The 24,241-nt window shown below is 34.2% G+C and overlaps 1 protein-coding gene across 2 annotated transcripts in view; it reads right to left on the bottom strand.

The window, feature by feature from the left end:
* LOC136036730 (serine/threonine-protein kinase dyf-5-like) overlaps nt 1–21,556 on the bottom strand; it is an 84,858-nt gene extending 63,302 nt beyond the window's left edge. Inside the window, exons 1-2 of one of the 2 annotated variants that reach the window (XM_065719080.1) lie at nt 20,746–21,556; nt 6,114–6,168 (exon numbers count right to left, since the gene is read on the bottom strand). In XM_065719080.1, coding sequence (XP_065575152.1) covers nt 6,114–6,168; nt 20,746–20,846 — 156 coding nt within the window. In that variant the 5' untranslated portion in view covers nt 20,847–21,556. The remainder of the gene's footprint in view (nt 1–6,113; nt 6,169–20,745) is intronic. The other variant, XM_065719079.1, reaches the window with a different exon arrangement.
* Nucleotides 21,557–24,241: the final 2,685 nt, after the last annotated feature.

Here is a 24,241-nt window from a genome sequence, read left to right as displayed (position 1 = left end):
AATTTTGTATTTTTTGCCAGAAGGCAGATCACGGATGCGTGTTTATTTGTTTGTTTGTTTGTTTTGTTTCGTTTTTTCCCCAGGGGTGATCGTATCGACCCAGTTGTCATAGAATGTTGCGAGAGGGCTCATTCTAACGGAAATGAAAAGTTATAGTGCCCTTTTATTGTGACCAAAAAAATTGGAGGGCACCTAGGCCCCCTCCCACGCTAATTATTTTCCCAAAGTCAACGGATCAAAATTCTGAGATAGCCATTTTATTCAGCGTAGTCGAAAAACCTTATAACTACGTCTTTAAAGACGACTTACTCCTCCACAGTCCCCGTGGAAGGGGCTATAAGTTACAAATTTTGACCAGTGCTTACATATAGTAATGGTTATTGGGAAGTGTACAGGCGTTTTCGGGAGGATTTTTTGGTTGGGGGAGGGGTTGAGAAGAGGGGAATATACTGGGGGAACTTTCCATCGAGGAATTTGTCATGGGGGAACAAAATTTCCATGAAGGGAGCGCAGGATTTACTAGCATTATTTAAAAAAAAAACAATGAAAAAATAAATATGAAAAAGTTTTTTCAGCTGGAAGTAAGGAGCAGCATTAAAACTTAAAACGAACAGAAATTATTACCCATATGAGGGGCTCACTTCCTCCTAATACCTCGTTCTTTACGCTAAAGTATTTTTAGTAATGTCAACTATTTATTCTACGGCTTTTGTGATTCAGGGGTCATTCTTAATGAATTGGGACAAAATTTAAGAATTTGGTGTAAAGAGAGAGGTACTGACGAGGGGGCGAACGCTCTCATATGTGTAATAAAAACATGAGAATAAAAATTCTTTACGTAAGCTAATTTATAAGTTACGTATATCTTTTACTAATAAAAACATTCGTAAAAAATTAAAAGTTCTAGTTGCCTTTTTAACTAACCAAAAAATTAAATGGCAACTAGGCTTCCTCCCCGCTGTTTTTTTCTCAAAATCATTCGATCAAAATTGTGAGAAAGCCATTTAGCCAAAAAAAAATAAATATGCAAATTCCTCTGCGGAGAGCCAAAATCAAAACATGTATTGATTCAAAAACATTCAAAAATTAAATAAAAAAAAAACAAGTTTTTTCAACTGAAAGTAAGGAGCGACATTAAAACTTAAAACGAACAGTAATTACTTCGTATATGAAAGGGGCTGCTTCCTCATCAACGCCCCGCTCTTTACGCTAAAAGTTTTTTACTGTTTTAAAAAGAAGAGTTGAGAGAAAGAGTCAAACTTTAGCGTAAAGAGCGGGGCGTTGATGAGGAAGCAGCCCCTTTCATATACGAAGTAATTTCTGTTCGTTTTAAGTTTTAATGTCGCTCCTTACTTTCAGTTGAAAAAACTTGTTTTTTCTATTTAATCAAACAACAAAAACCAACTTGAAATCAATGAAAGAGAAGTTACCAATTAGATTGAGTAAGTATACTTAGCCTTGCAACAGATTTCGCTTGTCTACAATTTCGGTTTTCATTAGATATACGGACAGGTTGTCTTAAATTAGACTGGGCGAAAATATTCATAGGGTCTTTTAATATTAAGTTGTTATAAATTGAGCTAAGGAAATATCTCCCGTGTCTCTATTTATAGCAAAATTTCTATTTATATGTTTTGTTTTTTTTTATCTCAATTGCCTCTTTAAAAGATTGCGGTAGGCCATTTACGGTAAATATTAAAGTTGCCTCTTCAAAAAGAACTAAATGGTCACGATTTTCTTATATATGCTGGGCCAGAGCTGAATCAAAATTGTCATTTTTATTTTCAAATCTCAGGGACTTATCTATAAAAATGTTGTGTTCATGCATTCGTTCCCCTAGATGTTGATGGTCCCTGTCAATATAAAGTTTTCCACATGAACACGGGACTCTGTAGACACCACTACCTAGTATAGGGTCCGTTTTCTTCGTTCCCGAGTTGAAAAAATGTTCAACTTTTTGTTCAGTTTTGAAAGAAACAGAAATTATGTTTTTTTTTTAAATTTTCCAAGTTTTTCTCTGAGTTTCGAGACGTATGGTAATGTAGTAAAAGTTTTTTCTCAATTGCCAGTGTAACTGAATCAAGGGGGACGGTCTCTCTATTTTCCTGCTTTACCTTTTTTAATCGTCTATCTATTATATTTTCAATGAGATTGATTGGGTAGCCATTGCAGAATAGAATATCTTTAACGTAATCTAACCTCAGATTTTACATGATAACGTGAACATATTTTTAGAACCCTATCGACTAAGGAAATTACTACCCCTCTTTTTACACAAGGAGGGTGATTTGACGAGAAATGTAGATACCGATCATTATTGGTCGGCTTTCTATATATAGCAAATTCAAGGCTAGGAATTTTTTTTATAATTAAAACATCCAAGAAAGGGAGCTTTGCTGAATCTTAGAGTTCTATTGTGAATTGAAGATTCGAATCAAAAGAATTCAAATGTGCCAAAAAATCTTTTAGAGAGTCCTGACCATGTTCCCAAACAGCAAGAATATCATCAACGAAACGAAACCAGAGAGAGTTTTAAGGGGAAACTATTCAAAGCAGACTGTTCTATGAAATCAATATAAAAATTTGCCAAAAAAGGAGACAAAACAGTGCCCATGGGTAGGCTCTTGACCTGAAGGAAAATTTTTTCTCGAAACATAAAATATAAAGAGAACTTGTTGCAAAAATGTACAAGCGTCATTATTATGTCAATTTCCAAGGTTTTATAATCTGACCAAGCAGAATTTTCCTCTAATTTTCTTTGTAAGGCCTGTTCACATTTATGCACAACGCATGAAGTGTACATGGAAACTGGATATAAATAGAAATTCGGCTATAAATAGAGACACGGGAGATATTTCCTTAAGCCCAATTTATAACAATTTAATATTAAAAGACTTTATGAATACTTTCGCCCAGTCTAATTTAAGACAACCTGTCTGCATATCTAATGAAAACCGAAATTGTAGACAAGCGAATCTGTTGCAAGGCAAAGGATACTTATTCAATCTAATTGGTAACTTCTCTTTCAATGATTTCAAGTCGGTTTTTGTTGTTTGATTCAGTATTTTTTTTCCTCTCGTACAGTTTACTTAAGAATGTTAGATTTTGTTGTTGTTTCTTTTTATTTCTTTTTTTTTCTTTTTCCTCTTTCTTATTATTTTTTTTTTTTTTTTAGCACTGAGGACGACTTGGCGAAGGTCCTTGTCGAAATATTTGCTTGTTTTTCATATTTTGCTAAAGGCTGACAAAATCCTCGTTTTTTCACCTATTTGTTTTTTGTCTTTTCTTTTATTATTTCCTTTCTTGTTTTCATACATCATGCATAGCCATTATGGTCTTAGAACGTATTAAATAAAAAAACTAGTTTTTTTAACTGAAAGTAAGGAGCGACATTAAAACTTAAAACGAACAGAAATTACTCCGTATATGAAATGGGTTGTCCCCTCCGCAGTCCCTCGCTCTTTTAGCTAAAGTTTGACTCTTTGCCACAATTCTACTTTTTAAAACAACTAAAAACTTTAGCGTAAAGAGCGTGGGACTGCGGAGGGGACAACCTATTTCATATACGGAGTAATTTCTGTTCGTTTTAAGTTTTAATGTCGCTCCTTACTTTCAGTTAAAAAAACTAGTTTTTTTTTATTTAATTTCTGAACGTTTTTGAATTAATGTATGTTTGATTTTGGCTCTCCGCACATAAATTATTGAAATGAAATTAGTATATTAATTTTTTTTGGCTAAATGGCTTTCTCTTAGTTTTGATCAGACGATTTTGAGAAATAAGGGGTGGGGAAGGAGGCCTAGCTGCCCTCCAATTTTTCGGTTACTTAAAAAGGCTACTAGAACTTTAATATTCAACGAACGTTTTTATTAGTAAAAAATATACGTAACTTAAGAATTAACCTACGTAACAAACTTTTATATTCTTATATTTTTATTATGTGTATGAGGGGGTTTGTACCCTCGTTAATACCTCGCTCTTTACACTAAATCGTAAGTTTTGTTCCAATTCTTTAAGAATGACCCCTGAATCAAATAGGCCGTAGAATAAATAGTTGAAATCACTAAAAATATTTTAGCATAAAGAGCGAGGTATTTATCTCCTCCTAAATACCTCGCTCTTTATGCTAAAGTATTTTTAGAACCCTTCATATGCGTAATAATCTCTGTTTGTTTTAAATTTCAATGCTATTCCTTACTTCCATTTGAAAAAACGTTTTCATGTTTATTTTTTCATTGTTTTTTTTTTTTATAGTAATGCTGGAAAATCCTGCGCCCTTTTCATTGAATTTTTTTCCCCCATGGCATATTTCTCCAAGGAAAGATCCTCCCACATAGCCCCCTCCCTCAACCCTACCCCCAAAACCAAAAAATCCCCCTGAAAATGTCTGTACACTTCCCAATAACCATTATTATATGTAAACACTGGTTGAAGTTTGTAACTTGCAACCCCTCCCCCAGGGACTGTGGGGGAGTAAGTCATCCCCAAAAACATAGTTATTAAGATTTTCGACTATGCCAAACAAAATGGCTATCTCAAAATTTTGATCCGTTGACTTTGGGAAAAAAATGAGCGTGGGAGGGGGCCTAGATGCCCTCCAATTTTTTTGGTCACTTAAAAAGGGCACTAGAACTTTTCATTTCCGTTAGAATGAGCCCTCTTGCGACATTCTAGGACCACTTGGTCGATACGATGACCCCTGGGGAAAAAAAACAAAAAAAAACAAAAAAACAAACAAATAAACACGCACCCGTGATTTGTCTTTTGGCAAAAAATGCAAAATTCCACATTTTTGTAGATAGGAGCTTGAAACTTCTACAGTAGGGTTCTCTGCTAAGCTGAATCTGATGGTGTCATTTTCGTTAAGATCCTACGACTTTTAGGGGGTGTTTCCCCCTATGTTCCTAAATAAGGCAATTTTTCTCAGGCTCGTAACTTTTGATGGGTAAGACTAAACTTGATGAAACTTATATATTTAAAATCAGCATTAAAATGCAATTCTTTTGATGTAGCTATTTATATCAAAATTCAATTTTTTAGAGTTTTGGTTACTATTGAGCCGGATCGCTCCTTACTACAGTTCGTTACCACGAACTGTTTGATTTATGAACTTGTGCATACGCGTTGGGAGTTTGAAAGTTTTTTTTTGAAAAATCTGAGTATCTACAGTAAAAAAGAAAAAATCAGCATTGTGTATTTAAAGTAAGTAAAGGTAATTGGGTAGGAGTAAGAGGTGGCTTTATCAAAATATTCAGAGTACGCAGATCTTGTCTGAGGGTGTGTGTAAAGAGAGGGGTGGATAAAAAGATTGCATAAAAAGATTGTAAGCTGCTTAAAATTAAACTCAGAGTGGATGGGGAGGCTTGAATTGACAAAATGGTAAGCTTATAAGAAAAAAAGTTTATAATATGTCCTTTTAAAATAGTTCTATGGCCATTGTTTCTAATTTTTCAAAATATAGCCAAAACAAACATTTATTACGTTATTTCAACATTACAAGCGTCGGATGAACTTAAACCAAAGGATGTTTGTCTGTAATGAGCTCAAAAATAAAATATGAATAATAACCAATACTACCTTCCAGTAGAACTCACATCATAAAACTATGGACTTCCTGAAAATTATTACTAATCCTAGTACAAAATAACGATCTAAAGCTAACATAAGATATACCAATAATTTAAACTACTGAAACACACTGAATACTAAACGGGCACGCTGTCTCGTTTCAAATCATGGTAGAGGCATTAGTTGGATAGTAGATATTTCAAGCAGGCACATATATTTGAAGCAGCTATATATTTGAACATTAGGGGGGGGGGGGTAAAGCATAGCATACATTATACTAACTTAACCAAACCAAACCAAAATACCAACTAAATACTTAAATATCGATATAGCTACAATTTATTTTTCAACCAAGCCAAAGCCAATTGTGTGGTATAAAGAAGTTGCTTGACCAGTTTCTTGTGTCACGTTCGCATCATCCGCGATCGAAATTCTATAGTGTTTATTATATAACCGATAAGTACATAAATTAGTTTACATTCAATCATCTTTCCTTTATGGCCGAGCTGAAGTTAATTAGGAGGGCCCTTATACGCTCTATACGCACCTTGATCTCCTTAAGTTCTAACGCTTCATGCCATGAATAGTATTTTCTCTTCATCCTAAAATAAATAGGAGATTATTATCAAACAAAGTATAGCTGAAGATCAACCCATACCAATAGTAACAGAAACACTATAAAACAAAATTTTGGCAGTGCTTTATTGTTAAAAAAAAATTTTAATTTTGCGATGACCGCAAACTTAAAAAAAAATTTATTAGGTTTAAAGGTATCCAGAAAAATGTATTAACGTAGATAAACCTGCATAATTTTATAAAAAGCAGAAATTGCCACTCGAGAGTGGTCGAATCTCAGTGAAAATTGTATTATCAAATTCAGGATGTCCTAGAATCGCTCAGCAGAATTTTCAAGCTCCTAACAACGAAAATCCTAAATTTTGTATTTTTTCCTTTCCTGATGTGTATTTGTTGTTTTTGTATTTTATTTATTCTTATGTTTTACTTTTGTACCAGAAATAACCTTCTCGAACTAGACGTAAGCTAGCCGTGCTCGACAAAAATAGTGACGAAAACAACACCGAAAACAATAGGGAAATTTTCTCAAGATAGTGGAATTCAATTCAGTAAATATTTCGGCCCTATGTCCAAGGGCCGTCTTCAGCACAACACCAGAAAAAAAAATACTGGTTCAAACTGGTTCAATACCAATTTATAATAGTATTGAACATGTTACAAAAAGGCCTTTGACGCCAGCTGCCAAAAAAGCAAGACTAACTGTGAAAACTTATATTTAATTATTTTGTTCTGTTTCGTTTGAATGAATTTATCACATCACATCATTTTATTTATCAGTCTTGGTCGAACTTCGTTGAAGTAAGGATGCTAGGGCTGTTTTAAAAACTATTTTAAAAACATTTTTAGTTTTAATTTTCTAATTTTAATGTAAGTATATATATATATATATATATATATATATATATATATATATATATATATATATATATATATATATATATATATATATATATATATATATATATATATATTTCTTTTTTCTGGTGTTGTGCTGAAGACCTTGGATATAGGGCCAAAATATTCACTGGATCGAAGTCCACTGTCTTGAGAAAATTTCCCTGCTGTTTCTAAGTTGTATTTTTTCGAACAAGAGACTGTCTAGTTTCAGGAGGGGTCTCGCTCTATCTTTAGTCCTAAGTTCTACTGTCCTCTTTAAAAGTCAGAACTAACAGAAGGACAGCTAGATAAATGTATTCTCTATCTGCCTTGGGATCTTTCGTGGTAAAAAAAAAAACTTTTTTCATAAAGATGGATTCATAAATGAAGCCTTTCGAAGAAAGGTGGGCTTGCTCGTAAAGTTTTGAATTTAAATTCCTCCGGTTCGTTTAGTAGTCAGTATTTTAGGTTTATCCAAAAGAAATTTCGGTTTTTTATTATTCTTCTTTTTGAGAACAAGAGATAATAAAGAATGAAAAATGAAAATGACTGTCGGTAATATTTCTTCCGATATTTCGTCCGATATTTCTTTTTCTCTGCTTGGATTCAATTAGCTTGGTGAATCTGCTTTTTCACTTTTGTGCAAGCTGTGATGGTAAAAGTTAAAGTTAGGTTAGATTAGGTAAGGTTAAATTGGGTCATAAGTATCAGAAATGGGTTAAAAACCAAAGCTAACGTAACCAAATATAATCTAAACTAACCTAACCTGTCATAATCAAACCTTGCATTAGATTGATAAAGTTGACTGGCACCGCTACTAAATCCAAGGAGAAAAAAAAGGTAAACCAGATCGCAATAAATAAACTAAGATTTCAGCTGGCGGGTAAATCCAAAAAAAAATTCTCCCAATTATCATAAATAGAATCCAGTGTGGCAGGAAATAGACCAAAATGTCAATACAAACCATTGAGAGCCCCGAATGTCAGCTGAAACCTGAAGCAATCTCTTGCTTCTTATGGCTGTGTTTTCAGGTTGGGCTATTTCCCGCTAATTGAGCCATTAATTCTTCAGCTTTGCGGGACAAGTTACTAGTAGCCCACCGGGCGGGTTTTTGGGCTACATTATTTTACTTTTGGGATAGAAATTGATTTTGCTTGGAACGAAAAAAAATTCCTGCTTGTTATATCTATTTGGTCATTTGGGTTCTTTGGAGTTTTGGACCACAATATAATTATAATATGTCTTGGACTGTGGCTACCCACTTCTCATTTCTCACTTGTGGGTACCCCACACCATATCTTCATCAACATTCTTTAAAAATAAAAGTACGTAGACCGTTTACCCATAAAGATAATAAATGCGCGTAATTCTGACACTTTTTGTGAACATTCACTTCTGACCTCAGATTGAAAAGTGAACAAAAAAATCTAATGAAACTTCGCATTCTGAATTGTATCGAATCACAACGAAAGAAGCGACTCAGGCAGGGTGATTTTTGTTAGTTTCGAAAATTCAATCCTTGTAAAGTTAGAAAAAATTCAATCTTTCATGCGATTAAATTAAAAAAACAAGTTTTTTAAATGAAAGTAAGGAGCGACATTAAAACTTAAAACGAACAGAAATTACTCTATATATGAAAGGGGTATGTCGCTCCTTACTTTCATTTAAAAAACTTGTTTTTCTTTATTTAATTTCTGAACGTTTTTGAATCAATACATGTTTTGATTTTGGCTCTCCGCAGAGGAATAATTAAAACTAAATTTGTATATTTTTTTTTGGCTAAATGGCTTTCTCATAATTTTGATCGAATGATTTTGAGAAAAAAGAGCGGGGGAGGAAGCCTAGTTGCCCTCTGATTTTCGGTTAATTAAAAAGGCAACTAGAACTTTTAATTTTTTACGAATCTTTTTATAAGTAAAAGATATACGTAACTTATAAATTAGCTTACGTAAATAACTTTTGTATTCTCATGTTTTTATTACATATATGAGGGGGTTCGCCCCCTCCTCAGTACCTCGCTCTTTACACTAAAGCTTAAATTTTGTCCCAATTCATTAAGAATGACCCCTGAATCACAAAAGCCGCAGAATAAATAGTTGAAATTACTAAAAATACTTTAGCGCAAAGAGCGAGGTATTAGGAGGAGGTGAGCCCCTCATATGGGTAATAATTTCTGTTCGTTTTAAGTTTTAATGCTGCTGCTTACTTCCAGCTGAAAAAAAAATTTTTTCATATTTATTTTTTTCATTGTTTTTTTTTTAAGTAATGCTAGTAAATCCTGCGCTCCTTTCATGGAAATTTTCTTCCCCCATGACAAATTCCTCGATGGAAAGTTCCCCCAGCATACCCCCTTTTCTCAACCCCTGCCTCCAACCAAAAAAGCCTCCTGAAAACGCCTGTACACTTCCCAATAACCATTACTATATGTAAGCACTGGTCAAAGTTTTGAACTTGTAACCCCTCCCACGGGGACTGTGGGGGAGTAAGTCGTCCCCAAAGACATAGTTATAAGGTTTTTCGACTACACTGAATAAAATGGCTATCTCAGAATTTTGATCCGTTGACTTTGGGAAAATAATTAGCGTGGGAGGGGGCCTAGGTGCCCTCCAATTTTTTTTGGGCACTTGAAAAGGGCACTAGAACTTTTGATTTCCGTTAGAATGAGCCCTCTCGCAACATTCTAGGACAACTGGGTCGATACGATCACCCCTGGGAAAAAAACAAAAACAAAATAAATAACAAATAAACACGCATCCGTGATCTGCCTTCTGGCAAAAAATTTAAAATTCCACATTTTTGTAGATAGGAGCTTGAAACACCTACAGTAGGGTTCTCTGATACGCTGAATCTGATGGTGTGATTTTCGTTAAGATTCTATGACTTTTAGGGGGTATTTCCCCCTGTTTTCTAAAATAACGCAAATTTTCTCAGGCTCGTAACTTTTGATGGGTAAGACTAAACTTGATGAAACTTTTATATTTAAAATCAGCATTAAAATGCGATTCTTTTGATGTAGCTATTGATACCAAAATACCATTTTTTAGAGTTTTGGTTACTATTGAGCCAGGTCGCTCCTTGCTACAGTTGGTTACCATAAACTGTTTGACAATTGTTATTTAGAGTAGCTCTATCCAAGATTAACCTGAAGAATTCCGTAAATAAGTCGTTTGCTTAAAATAATTTTTGGAAAGCTGATTCACCCTGACAGTAGCAAAAGATGATGTTCAGGTGTCAGCTGTCATTCAGGGTTCTTGTGGTTGAGTGCTTACCCCAATGGCTTTTTTCCGCTCATATTTGCCAAATTTTCAGCAGAACTTGACGTATAGCCCAAAACGGCGTAATCACTAGCCCAAAATAGTGATCCCTATTTTAACCTTATTATGACCTGTTATAGCACTATTATGGCTAAATTGAGGAATAAATACAATCGGCATATCAGATGAAATTAACACTTGAGTCGTTTGCGGTATCTTTGTATGTTTATACTTTGTTTTGCGCCTCAGTTTGTCGGTGTCGAGGATTGCGGTGGTGTTATTATTCTAGCGTAGTATTCCTTTCTTGTTCATTTTCATTTTGGACTCCCTCTGATTCTCGCTTTGGACTTGTCTTCTGACCGCACAGTTCTTCGCTCTTTACTTTCATTTTTGAAACATTTTGATACTCGCTTTTGCGTCTCTACACTGTTCTTTGTTCTTCACTATCATTTTTGACAAGTTCTGATTCTTCCTGTCGCTTATCATCTAACCACAAATTTCTTTGCACTTTACTTCCATTTTCGCTTCGTTCTGACCCTCGTTATCGCATGTCTTGTAACCATGTTTCATTTTGGATCATCATTTTCATCTTTGCCTCGTTGTAGTTCTCGCTTCCACTTATCTTTTAATTACACATTTCTTTGTTCTCCATTTAGGCGTTTTTTTCAGTAACTACATATTTTAATTTTATAGCTTTTGTTTTTGACTGGTTTTGATTTTCCCTTCCCCTTATTTTTTAACCGTATATTGCTCTCATCTTCACTTTCGGTTTTGCCTCATTGTAATTGTCGTTTTTGCAAGTATTCCAACGGAATATTTTCGTTTCTTCATTTTCGTTTATCGTTACTTCAGATATTTTTTAATGCTCTTTGGCTTAGCTGCTTAGACTGATCTTTTCACATTTGATGGTCTAACTTGAGGTAAGGATTGTTGAATAAAATAAATTCTTTCCAAAAAAAAGTTGCGAGGTTGCCACTGTTGGTGCTTTATCATCTAATTTGGTGTTTTTTTTTCCGTTTAGTGATTTTTCGGTGATTTAATCACTTTTTGCCGATTTTACCTAAAAACAGTTGATTTTGTTATAAAATTGGTGATTTTGCTATGTTTGTGCTACAACAGTTTATGTTGCACAGTATTGGTGTCTCTTCCCCACTCCAGTGCCTCAGCAGAGAGACAATTTTCTCTACTCAAGCTTATAAAGAGCCCTCTAGGAAACTGGTTGAACCACTTCACAATTTCTTCTCTTATGCATTGTTGTGAATGCACAATAGGACATTTCTGATGTACCCCTGCAGAGGGGGATAAGATGAAAATTCAAAGAGCTTAAGAAGATTAACGGTCGACATTCCTTTAACCTACGCTTTTGTTTTCTAATTAAATGAATTAATTGTGTTTTTTGTCAGTTCTAAGACCATAGCTAGCCATTTTTTTTGTTGAGATCAAAAGATAATACAATTTTTTGATTTTAATGCAAGAAGTATTTAAAAAATCATATTTTACTCTTAAGTTGTCGTTTCAAGAAGAAGTAGAGAAGTATTTTATGACCAATTTCACGTCCCCATTAAATTTATCGCACTTTCTTCCATGAAACAGATAGGACGTCTGGGTGATAATTAAAGTTTTCCTTTAGCTCCTTATTTATTAATTTTTTCGATACAAAAGGACAGGAAAGGTTTAAAGGAATTATGTGTAGAAAATCATAATTTTATAGTATTTAGTAATTTGGATATTCCTGTATTTAAGAGCCGGGACATAATTTCTTGAGCAGAGAGACATGGTAGAATGTTGGAATTACGTATTTTCAAAGTTTTCAGCTAATAAACTACCAAATAGTAGTTATTTAGAATATTTTAGCAACTTACTGCTAAGCAGTAATACAGCTAGTGGATAGTCTTTGGAATGAAAAATCATTCTTTGTTTTCTCTTTTCTAAAAAATGAGAATTTACCAGGTAAAATGGCTTTAAGTTAAGAAATTATACGTATTTAGATGAAATATACACATTTTTAAGCATATAGCACATACATAAGCAAAATAATCTTTACCCCCCCCAGGAGCCCCTATGACGAGGAATCAAGGCAGAAAAAAACATAATTAAGAGGAAAATGAAAATAATTACTTGGCTTAATTGAGTTGATACAGTTGAGGCTATATGGGTCTTCCCCTGGGGTTACTGCAAAGCAATCATTAACCTGACCTGAGAAAAGGATGTGGCAAACTTAATGTGAAAGAACTGACATGGCTTAAAACATAAGGTGTCACCTATTACCCTGTAGTAACTGGAAATAAATACCTAAAATATAAACTGTAAATGATGTTACAGGCCAAATTTTTTGAATACCTGTCATTTCCAGAGTTTTGGATACAAAATAATGATAAAATACGCTGCTTTTGACACCAATTTCCTCTTGGTCTTTGATCTCTAAGAATCTGCAGTATTTGGATAACAGCACTTAAAATGGGCAATGCAATTAGCGTCGTGGACAAAATGTTTGTGAATGTGGTATTTTAAAACATTTGGGTATGGAAAATGCCTTTCTTTGCTCTGGGGACTAATAGAGATAAGTAGCACGTATAAATTCACCCAAACATGTAAATATCAATAAAAACTTTCACCAAAATACAGGTTTAAAAATGCATTGTTCAGTATGCAAAAATGCATTCTTTCGGTTCCAGTAAACCATGGTTCTTGGATAATAGGGGTAGATGTGATAATGTCTGATAAAGTGCAACTTGCCAGCAGTTACAGGATGTAAATGCAATCATCATAAATGCTTTACTTGATAGATATGGACGTAATTGGTATACCTAAGTTTCTCATCACTGAATTGTCTATTGGTAATTTTCCTACAAGAATCTCGAGATTTTCTTTTTGTTTCGTTAGTTACCTGAGTTAAAACCAAATCACAATGAATCATGCAACGATTAAGGCCAGAGGATAATTCAACAAAACTTCACAAGTATCACCATCTAAATAAGCCAGTCTGGTGATAAATAGGTGAATGCAACCTGAAAGCTGAGGTCAGTTTTCGCTTCTTTCAGGGCTAATCAGCTTTCCAAAATTGACTATAGTATACCACTGAACATTGGATGGGGTTTTTCACTCTTATTATGATATGCTTTATATAAATAACTATTTCTGTATAAAATATTGTTTTATTGTAAATCTTGTTTTAAACTACCGCAATAAGCTAAGCAAATTGTAAGACAAAAATCAGTAGTGATGCTATTTTCCCAATTTATTTCGTAAGATATTTTTTCAAAATTTATTCTTGGAAAAGAGTTAAAATTTTTAATTGGAATTTTATGAAACAAAACGTGGAGATATGCCCTATTTTAAAACTATTATATCATATATAATATCTGTTTACATAACATAATACAGTGCGAAGAATGTTATTCTCAGATAGCCTAAATAATTCTCAACATTCAGAACGCGAAACGATGTCTTTGGTTAATGCCTAGTTACCTGAAATTTTGGAATTCCGTGATTTTGTATTTAATTTGGTTTTTGTCAATTTGACTTGCGACTTCCATTTGACTTTTTCAAAATATCATAGGCAGCGTAATAGCGCCTCCTAAGTAAAGAACGATATGGGCACTTTGTTTAATTTGTTTATTTAATTATGTATTTTATACCTGGGCACTTCGTATCGAATCAGTTGTCGTATAAACTTTGAAAAGTGCTGATTCAAATGGAAATTGTAAGAATTAGTGCGCTTTTTAATAGTAAGAAGTGATCAAAGGGCAAATAACCACCCTCCCGCGCCCACCACTTCCCAAAACACATCCACTCAAAATTTTAAGATAGTCATTCTGTCCAACGTAGTTGAAAGGTCCGTAAATTATGTCTTTGGGGATGAACAACCCCTCCCCCCAACAAACCTCGGGAAAAGGGTTATAAGTTATACCCAGGGGTATGTTAGGTTTTTGTAGAGAGGGTGGTCTTAGGAACTTCAAAGGGGCTCATTTGATTGGTAATCACAAATACTAGTGCCCTTTTTAAGATTCAAAGTGATCGGAGGGCGGATGACCCCCTTCCCCCACCTCGTATTTTTCCTAAGCATATCTGATAGAAATTTTGAGCTAGCCATTCATTGTCAAAGAAACTTCTAAAAGGGTCATTTGATTGGAAACTGATGGTGATAGTGGCCTTTTTAATAGTCGAAAGTAATTGGAGGGTAACCAACCCCCCTCTCATGCCCATTATTTCCCCAAATACATCCAATCAAAATTTTGAGATATCCATTTTATTCAGCGTAGTTAAATGACCGTGAAATTATGTCTTTGAGGATGACAACCTCCCACAGCCTTAGGGTTGTAACTTATGCCCCAAGGGCAAATAAGGTTTTTATGGAAAGGGTGGTTATAGAAGCTCTAGTGCCCTTTGTTTAGGGCACAGTAATGGGGGTGGGCAGCCATCTCCCAATGTTACATTTTCCCGAAATCCATCCGATAGAAATTTTGAAATGGCTATTTGTTGTTGTAGAAACTTTGAAAAGGGCTCATTTGATTAGAAATTGAAAGGGGTATTGCCCTTTACAGAACTGAAAAGTGATTGGAGAGCAACAAGCCCCCTCCTACGCCCATCAAATTCCCAAAACATATCTAATCCAAATTCTGAGATAGCTATTTTGTTCACCGTAGGTGAGAGGTCTGGAAATTATGTTTTTGAGGATGAGAACCCCCCCCCTCAGCCCTCTGTGCAAGGGTTTTAAATTATGCCCAAATGGCATATAAGGTTTTCATAGAAAGGGTGGTCGTATAAACTCCGTAATGGGATCATTGGATTGGAGATCAGATGTTCTAATGCCCTTTTACAGAGTCAAAGTGATCGGGGGCAGCTACCCCTACGTCGTATTTTCTCCAAATGCATTCAATAGAAACTTTGAAACAGCCATTTTTTCAAAAATAGTCCAAAGATCATATAAAAAGGCATTTGGGATTAACAGAGTCCCCCGAATCTGGGTCTAAGGGTTGTAAGTTATGCCCTATGTGCATATAAGATTTTTATGGAAGGGGTGGTCTTGGAACTTTAGAAGAGACTCATTTGATTGTAAATGTATTGTTCTAGTTCCTTTTTAAGAGTCAAACATGATGGAGAGGAACTAACCAGCCCCCCTCCCTGATACCCTCTTTTTCCGAAACGCATTCAATTGGAAATTGTGATATAGCCATTTTGTTACCAATAGCCCAAAAATCATATAACAATGTCTTTAGGGTGGTATTCAGGTGAGGCTTTCAGAGAATATCGAGGGAAGTTTTGAACTAAGTCAAGACATGTTATGTGTATACGGATTGTCAAAAGGGTGTAACACAGGAGTAATTTATTATTAATTTGGAAATTCAGAAAATGACAAGGTAGATGATCAAAAATGCAATACTTGCATGCTACCAATACAACTACAACTACCATCACTACTACTACTACACTACTCCTTTTACACTACTGAGGGAAAATTTGAACAAAATCAAAAGACATTCTGTTCATACACATTGTAAAAATAGCTTATCTCAAGAATTGATTTGTGTACTAAATTGGTACTTTTAGAGAATCCTAAAAAGGGTAGATCATGTAACCAAAAGGTAATATTTGTACATTACCGCTAATTCTAATGCTGCTGCTACATTTACTGCTGCTACTACTACTACTTCTATTGCAACTACTTCTAAGGCTAAGAGCATTGAGATGAAAATTTCAAGAAGCATATGAACATACAGTTTATCAAAAGGACATATCAGCGATGTCACATCAATGGATAATTGCACTAAGTTGAAACTTCCAGGACTTGATGAGAGGGATTTTCTAGTGACCAAATGGCAATATGCTAATACTACTGCTTTTAGGTACCGCTAGTCAATACTATAGCCAGTGATATCAATACTACTACCGTGACTACTATTATAACTATGCCTAAGGGAATGAAGGTGAAATTATCAAGGAATTTGGGGGAGGGGTGAACTAAATCGCATCACGCCATCCTTCTGCACAATTTCAATAGGGTTTAACAGCAATACCTGTGGACCAGTTTAGTGTGTGAAGTTGAAACTAATAGGGCTTGTTGTGAGGGATATTGTACCAGACAAAAGAAAATATTTGCATGCTAATTACACTCCATCTACTCATACTCCTACTACTGTTACTATTATTACTACTTCTATAACTACTACCGGTACTAAAGCTTAGGCTACTACTATTAATTCTACAGCTATTACTTCTACTACTGCTACTAAAACTAAGAGTACTAAGGCGAAAAAATTTGGAATATTGAAACCGTATGAAACTAATTCAAAACACACTATGACCACATGGATTAGAAGCGGACGCATCAGAAGTGCTTCAGGAACGGTTGATGGCACTAAGCTGAAACTTTCAACGTGTGTTGATGGGGATGATAAATAAACCAAAGGTGCTATGCGCACACTGCTGCTAATACTCATAAGACGATTGGTGGTGGGAATGCTGAACTAAATCAAAAGAAACTATGAGCAAAACTATGTGGGTTTTCATTAAGGTGACTAAGCACTGTCTAAAGAACAGCTTATATTGTTAAGTTAGACCTATAAGGGTAAATTGTGGGGGATTTTGAACTAGTCAGAAGGGTATATGTGTATACTTTTAATACTACCACTACAGTTACTATAACTAATGAAGCTGAGGGTATTCAGGTGAAATTTTTAGGGCACGTTTAGGAGGAGTTTCAATTAAACGAAAAAACAGTATGGATGTAGGTTTTCAAGAGCGCATATAAAAAATATCATAGGCAACACTACTCTATAATAGCCATAAATATCTGGTGCCCTTTTTAAGAGTAAAAAGAGATTGGAGGGCAAGCAACCCTTCTCTCAAGCCCATTCATTTTCCAAACGTATTTTTGGTGCGTCAAAATTTGGTACAGTCATTTTGTTCAGCATAGTACAATGGTCCAGCAACTATGTCTTGAGGGATATTGGGCATGTCCACCCATGACAGTTATACAATTGGACCATTATGCTTTAAAACAAAATGTTACTCAAGACTAAATCAAAAGGCATTGTATTTATGGTTGCCAATAAGACACCTCAGCATTATATCGAGCACAACTGGAGGTATTAAGTTGAAATTTTCGGGGTTATTAGTAAGCTACTTCTATTACTTTTACTACTTCTGATCTTACAATTTAAATAAATAAAAAGACTGTATGTGTATCCAGGTTGTCAAAGAGCATAGATGAACTTGTATGGGAATGATCTCATGTTCTATTGTTCAGGTCAATTTCAGGAGTTATTACTGTTTGTCTCAGGATTAAATTTTTTTTTTTAAAGTTTAACAAAAACCGATCAGAAATTATTTTAGAAATTTTCTTCCGCAAAACAAGTTATTCAAAGAAAAGTAAAAAGCCCTGTTAAGCCAAAAATGAGCAGAAATAGAGTCAGATAGTCTTTCTAGCGTATAACTATCCCAAACATTAACCTGAGTGGGGCTGACAACCCCCTGCTTTCTCAATACCAGAGCATAATTTGCGCTTTACTAAAAACAAAATAAGTTTTAAATGTTTTCACTTTGTTTGCTTTCACATTAATAAAATATCAAAACTTTAAGGAATAAATATCAGTATATTTCAATTAGCATTACAATTCACGGTCTTTTTTTTTAGTAAAGTAAAAATTATGTTCTGGTCTTGAGAAGGCGTGGGGGTTATCATCCCTACTCATGTTAATTTATGCTCGTTTTGAGTTTGACTCGGCTATTTATTGTAATTTCTGTTCGTTTGGGGGTTTCATTTACTTATTGATAGTGATTTGGGGTAGTTGGAGATTTTTTGTTCTATTGTTGTTCATTTTTGGCTTTATCGAGCTCTTTACTTTTTTTGGTAAAACTTGTTTTGTGGAAAAAGTTTTCTAAAATAGCCTTTCTTATTAAAATTTGAGTGTACTTCAGGACAGTCCCCAAAGCCACCGCACCGAAAACCTGCAGCTCGCTGTCAGATACTATTCGCGTACTGCCAAAAATATTTCATCCACCACCACGAATTCTTTGTTGCTTCGCAACCAAGGTTGGTGGCGTCACGCCACGAGGAATTTTCTACATCTCAATTTGTTTTTGGGATTATTAAAAGACAAATATAGGGCTAAAACCACCATTTAATAGTACATAGAAAAATTCTGGATTCCCCTCAAAATTTTTTTGAAATTACTCGACTACTACAGACTTTAAATCATCTTTTAGTGGTTTTTGTCCATTTCACTACAATGTAATATTTTCTAATTTCAATGAGTTTTGACAAGCCCTGATATCTCTTGAATACCCTATTAATATTTTTTTTTTTTTTTTTTTTTTTTTTTTTTTTGGCTGAACAACTATATTTTTCTCTTCACTAAACTTTTACTACATTACTATTAAGTGAGAGGTATCAATATTCAAGCAATGAGAGTCTATAGTCACTGCAGCGAAGAGAGTGAGAGGTTGAGGGGTATCAGACTCCTTATTATGTAGATCTTATGAATCCTCATATGTTGTCCTCTATGTTCACACAGTTGTTTTATACTTGATTTTCTTTCAATATCACTCTCATATTAATTTGATTTTCATTTTATGATTTTCAACCAATTCTGTAACATCTATGCAATGACATCAGCTGATCAAGCAGCCTCTTTTTCTTTGACGCATGAACATGAATCATGAGAAGAATTAGAGTTGCTGCTGTTTTCAGAATGAGATAAAAAAAACAACTTTTTTTAAACTTCTAGTAAGCATCAACATTAAAATTTAAAACGAACAGAATTTGTTCTGTATCTGAAAGGGGTTGTCCCCTCCTCGCTCTTTACGCTAAAGTTTGACTCTTTGTCATTCTACTTTTTAATACAAAAAAAATAATCTGCTAACAGCTCCAGAGATTACAGCCCTCACTTCAGTTTCATGTTGTTACGTTTATGTTTTAAAAGGAACATTCTCTGTAAAAATATTACTCCTGGCAAATAACCCCGTGTTATATAGTGCCAAAACGCATCGAGCATGGGCATACAACAAAATCATAAACAAATAGTAACTAAAAAGTATCTTAGACCTTCATTCACAAGAAGGATAAGAGATAACCTAAATGTTTATTTATGATAAGCCTCTTGAATATTAATAGACGTTGACATTACGATTTTGTATCTTTGGTATGTGGTTTCTAAACCAAATCGTAGTTCCGATTAAAACCAAAACAAAATGATAATGTTGAAAAACAGGTAAAATTATTTAGTAAGAGATTTGAAAATTGTTTCTAAAATACTAAAAGTCCTAGTGTTTTGGCTGTATTTTCGGAATCCTTTTTGAATGGGTAAACAAAAACTACAGCAAATATCTAGAAAGTTGTAATTATAGAAAACATTAGAAAAGGGTCAAAAACGAAAAAAATAAATCTTAATTTAAGGCCAACATATTAGATACAGTGGAGTCAATTTCGGGGAGGTTTTCGTATTTTCTTAGAGAATTAACCAAAACAACAAATTTAAATCCACACCAGCGTATGTTGAGCAATAACTGCCCCCCTTCTCTCCCCTGCTCTGAATTTTCTTCAATTGACATCTATTGGTAGGCTAGATTTTCTCTTTCAAAGCTCAGGCTGTGTTTTTATAGCTTTTCTTCATTTTATTTTTTCATCTTTTCTCACTTTTTTCTTATAAGTGTTTTTGTAAATCGAGAGCAATAACAAGAAAATTAGTTAAGCCCAAATAGATTCTGTTTTCTTTTTAATTTGGTGATGATTTAGGCGAATCGGTGCCAAAAATATTACTTATGTCCGACACTTAAAGATAACCAATTACTAATGGTTGCCAATAAATTTTACCTATGAAAGGATAAATATTTACCAATTGCATAAATCTTACGAAAAGGAGCAAAATAAGATGTCAAAACACATTCAAACTATATACAAACGAGGATTATAATAATACGAATCAGAGTGAGGAAGGGCAGTTCTGGGTAGTAGTTTGTGTGGTGGACCTACTGTGAGTTCTTTTTACGTGCTTAATTCCGTCGGACAACTCGTCCTGTCTAAAAATTTACCATTCCCCTCTATAAGAAACATCAGCATAATTCTTGATACAAAGCTATTGTAGTCTACAAAAAAACTAATAAATCCATTGTTTTCTAAGTTAATAAATTCCGGTTTACCTTTTAAAGATTAACTGGTGGTGGAAAATCAGTTAAAAAGTCTTTGTCTTTCATCAAACTAAAAGTGTTACCCTTTTGAACATATTCACTCTCTTAAATCTTATAAAGAGTGGAATTTGGGGCGACACAGAGCTTCACTATACATTACCCCCACCCCAGCTAGCACAAGATTGGTACCTCGGTACCACAAGAGGAGAACACAATGCTCTTAACTATTAGTTGTTCATTATTTCATGACTGTATTGTGGAATGGGGAGCAATTTTACGAGTTTGTTATAGCCATGTTAATTGTCCTGAATCGTGAGTTACTTTTTCAAATTAAAGTCCGCTTACTGTTTAATCGCAACCTTTTCTCCCGTTTCTTTCCTTTGTGCAAGTACAACCGTTCCGAAAGTTCCATCTCCAAGAGGACCAATCATCTTATATCTTTCCATTTTTTCACTAGAAAGTCTTTTATGTCAAATTTCTCCACTATTAGTTTTTCTTGGGCAGAAGATACTGAAGCATAGAATTCCAGGACAATGCAGGTCCAAGTTAAAATTGATTTTTGGTTTCCGTTAGATACGATAGATATACAATGACGTAGCTAAGCGCGCATAATATTTACCTTTTTAACCGTTCATGACTGTATTCTACAAACAATAAATTCCTAGAATCTTCATAGTGTAAGAACTCTGGGGGATTGCAAAACTTTGCTATGCCAAATTACGGGATGCCTTCAGGGCTCAGACCTTCACAGCTGGGGAATTTTGGCTGCAGTAATCTAAGATGGTTTTACGACGTTTTAGTCAAACTAATACTCATAGGTTAATCTTTGAAATTGCCACACGCCATCAATTGATTTAATCTGTTCCTTTTTCTGTTTATCTGTTTTTTCTTTTTTTTTTCTAAATATAGGTTATATTCTCTTACAGAAATAGAATTTCTTACTATTTCTTTGAGCTTGAAACTAACAGCAAATCGGGAAGGGCAGCCCCTCCTCCAACCCTAGGTCTTTACACTAAAGTCGCGAGTTAAATAAATCTCATTAAAATTCAACAGCCCTTGTGTTTAAGCATTATTTTTGAAACAATTATGACAAAAAGTTAAACTTTAGCGTAAACAGCGAGAGTTAAGGTAAGGGCAATTCCTTCTCATATGCAAAATATTTTCTCTTCGTTTTAACTTTTAATGTATTTCCTTATTTTCAGTTGAGAAAATATCCTGTAAATCGTTGGCACTTTGGTAGTTTTATACTTTTTTAACGACCTCCCTACCAAAGTTGGTGTAACCAATTATTTAAATTTTTATGGTGTCTAAAATTATTTTTAATTCGGTTTTATGCAGCCATGTTTTTGATAAACCCAGCTTTTCAGTACTTTTTGAAAACTCCTCCCTCGTTAGCAATGATTTGGATATTAAACCAGTTCTTTGTGAGGCAATATAAATTAAAAGCAAGGTAAATATTAACATTTCCTTGATGGTTAACACTAAACTAAATTAATCTTATATATCACGAATCAGAGTAAAAAAAAGTCAATTCTTTTGATGTATCGATTGATAATTCAAAAAATTCCGTTTTTAGTGTTTCGATTGCTATGGAGCCGAGTCGTTCTTTACTTACAGTCACAGACATGAAGTATGTAATAGAAGCGACATAAGAAGTATGGCATTTTTTGAAGTATGGCCTCTGTATGGCCTCTTTGAAGATACATTTGTCTTTGTGAATCAATAACTTGTTAATACTGACAAAGACCATACCGACATACGAAATAAGAAAAGAGGGTGAGAAAATATGTGAAGACAGTGAATAGCACAGTGAATACAACCTAAGTGGATGTTTTGGCTATATATGCAGTAGTTGTTATCAGCGAAATACAGCTTAAAACAAATAAAAAGAAAGTGGAACTGCTCAAAAGATCTATAAGATAAAATAAATTTTTAGAATGAAATGAAAAAAAAAGTTTTTTCCACTTAATAGAACGAAACAACATTAAAACTTAAAACGAACAAGTTTTTTCGTATATGAGGAAGGCTACCCCTCCCCAATCCTTAGCTAGTTACGCTGAATATTTTTAGTGCTATAAAAAGCTTCTTATTCCAATTTAACGGCCCTTATATTTCAGTAATTTTTCTTAAAGGATTGGGACAGAAGTCGAACCTTCGAAAAGGGGGCAATCCTTCCACATACGGAATAATTTCGGTTGGGTTTAATTTTTAATCTAGCTCCTTAATTTTAGTTGAAAACCTTGGTTTTTATTTAATGAAATATGAAATAGCGCCAGGATGGCATTTACTTTTATAAGGACAGGACTACTATCCTATCTGCGGAGGCATGGATGATAAATTGGGCCAGATGTAGAGTATAATGAAGCCGTTTTAGCGTTACCTCTACATTGTGAATGGATGAATTGCTGCATTTTACTTATAAGTGCAAAACGGGTCATTTCAAGGTCACCCACAAGAAAAGAAAGCTTTGGCCCTCCTTAGAAAAAGTCATTCTGAAAATATATAGCCCTTTGGCGCCGAAAAAAACTGTTTCTAGGCCTGACCTCCCTCTTCCCCGTAAAAAATGGTCACAATCAAAAATGAATTATTTCCGTTAAGAAATTCCTATGGGTAACAGTGATTCACTCTATTCTAATCAAGAGTAAATCACACTGGAAGTCTTAACAATGACGGAAAAAACCTGTAAACATCACTAATTTTTTAGTTGCATACAATTCAAACCTTACTTACAAGATGATACCCTTAACCCTTTCCTCCACCCCCTTACTATTGAAAAAAAAGGTGAGAAATTGGGCCAGATGATATGAGTTAAACGAATTGCATAAAGAAGTGTATGCAGAGAGTAGGTATGTTGAGAGATGGCTGGTAAGTAAAGTGAGTGACACGTGTGTTTTAAAAGGTCAAAGGAAAGGATGGAAGAAAACATATATTTCTGTAATCTGTGTGATGATGTTAGTTCATGTAGTAGCCTATGATCTACTCGAATAGCATTTTAATTTTGAATTGTCATGGTCCAACCCCTTTGCGAACAATAAAAATGGTTATTTTAATTATACTGTTAGTGCATTTGGGAAGGCTGGGTTAAGTAGAGAGGATTTGAAGGCTTATTTGGATTGGAGGGGAAATGGATTTTTGATTGGGGAGAAAAGGAAGTATCAAGGGAGAAGAGGGGAGAAGGTAGAATCTATTGCTTGTCCTATGTGTGGATCTAAGGATGAAAGTTTAATACATTTTTTGTATGAATGTGTCGAATTGAATGATTGGAGGCGAGAGATGTATGGTAAAGAAAAATTGAATGAGATATGGATGGTAGATAGAATGAAAGAAATAAATTACCTGAGTATTAAAAGGATAGCAAGATTTGTAAGGATTGCAGCGGCACATCGGGAGCGTTTTCTTTAAATAGTATTAATTTAATTTAGTTAATTTGTTGTTTGTTTTTTGTTATGTAATTTTCCTATGGCCCACGGGTTTTTCTGGAATAAATTATTATTATTATTATTATTATTATTATTATATGTCATTATTATTTGCCATTACATAAGCTCAAGGCTCAAGGTACTTTATTAAAATAGCAATAAAATACAGAATTTTATACATTTTTCTGTTGTCAGAGAGCAGAGCAAAGCTGTTACTAAATGTTCAATTTCTATTAAAATTATACTTTAAGAGATGTTAATAGTGAAATACTGATTGTGTTGCTAATTTCGGTGAACTTTTGGAAATAAAAAGCAAAGATGGAAAAATGAAATGACTAAAAACCTCTTAACGAAAAATAAATTAGTTTTTGAACAGTAAATAAAAGCGATCGTGGCATAACCGTTAAAAACTCTACTCATAA

Source organism: Artemia franciscana, chromosome 15 (genome assembly GCF_032884065.1).
Source record: "Artemia franciscana chromosome 15, ASM3288406v1, whole genome shotgun sequence".
In the NCBI taxonomy this organism is placed as follows: Eukaryota; Metazoa; Arthropoda; class Branchiopoda; order Anostraca; family Artemiidae; genus Artemia; species Artemia franciscana.
The sequence above is the reverse complement of the archived record's forward strand: the minus strand, read 5'-3'. Positions and strand labels throughout refer to the sequence as shown.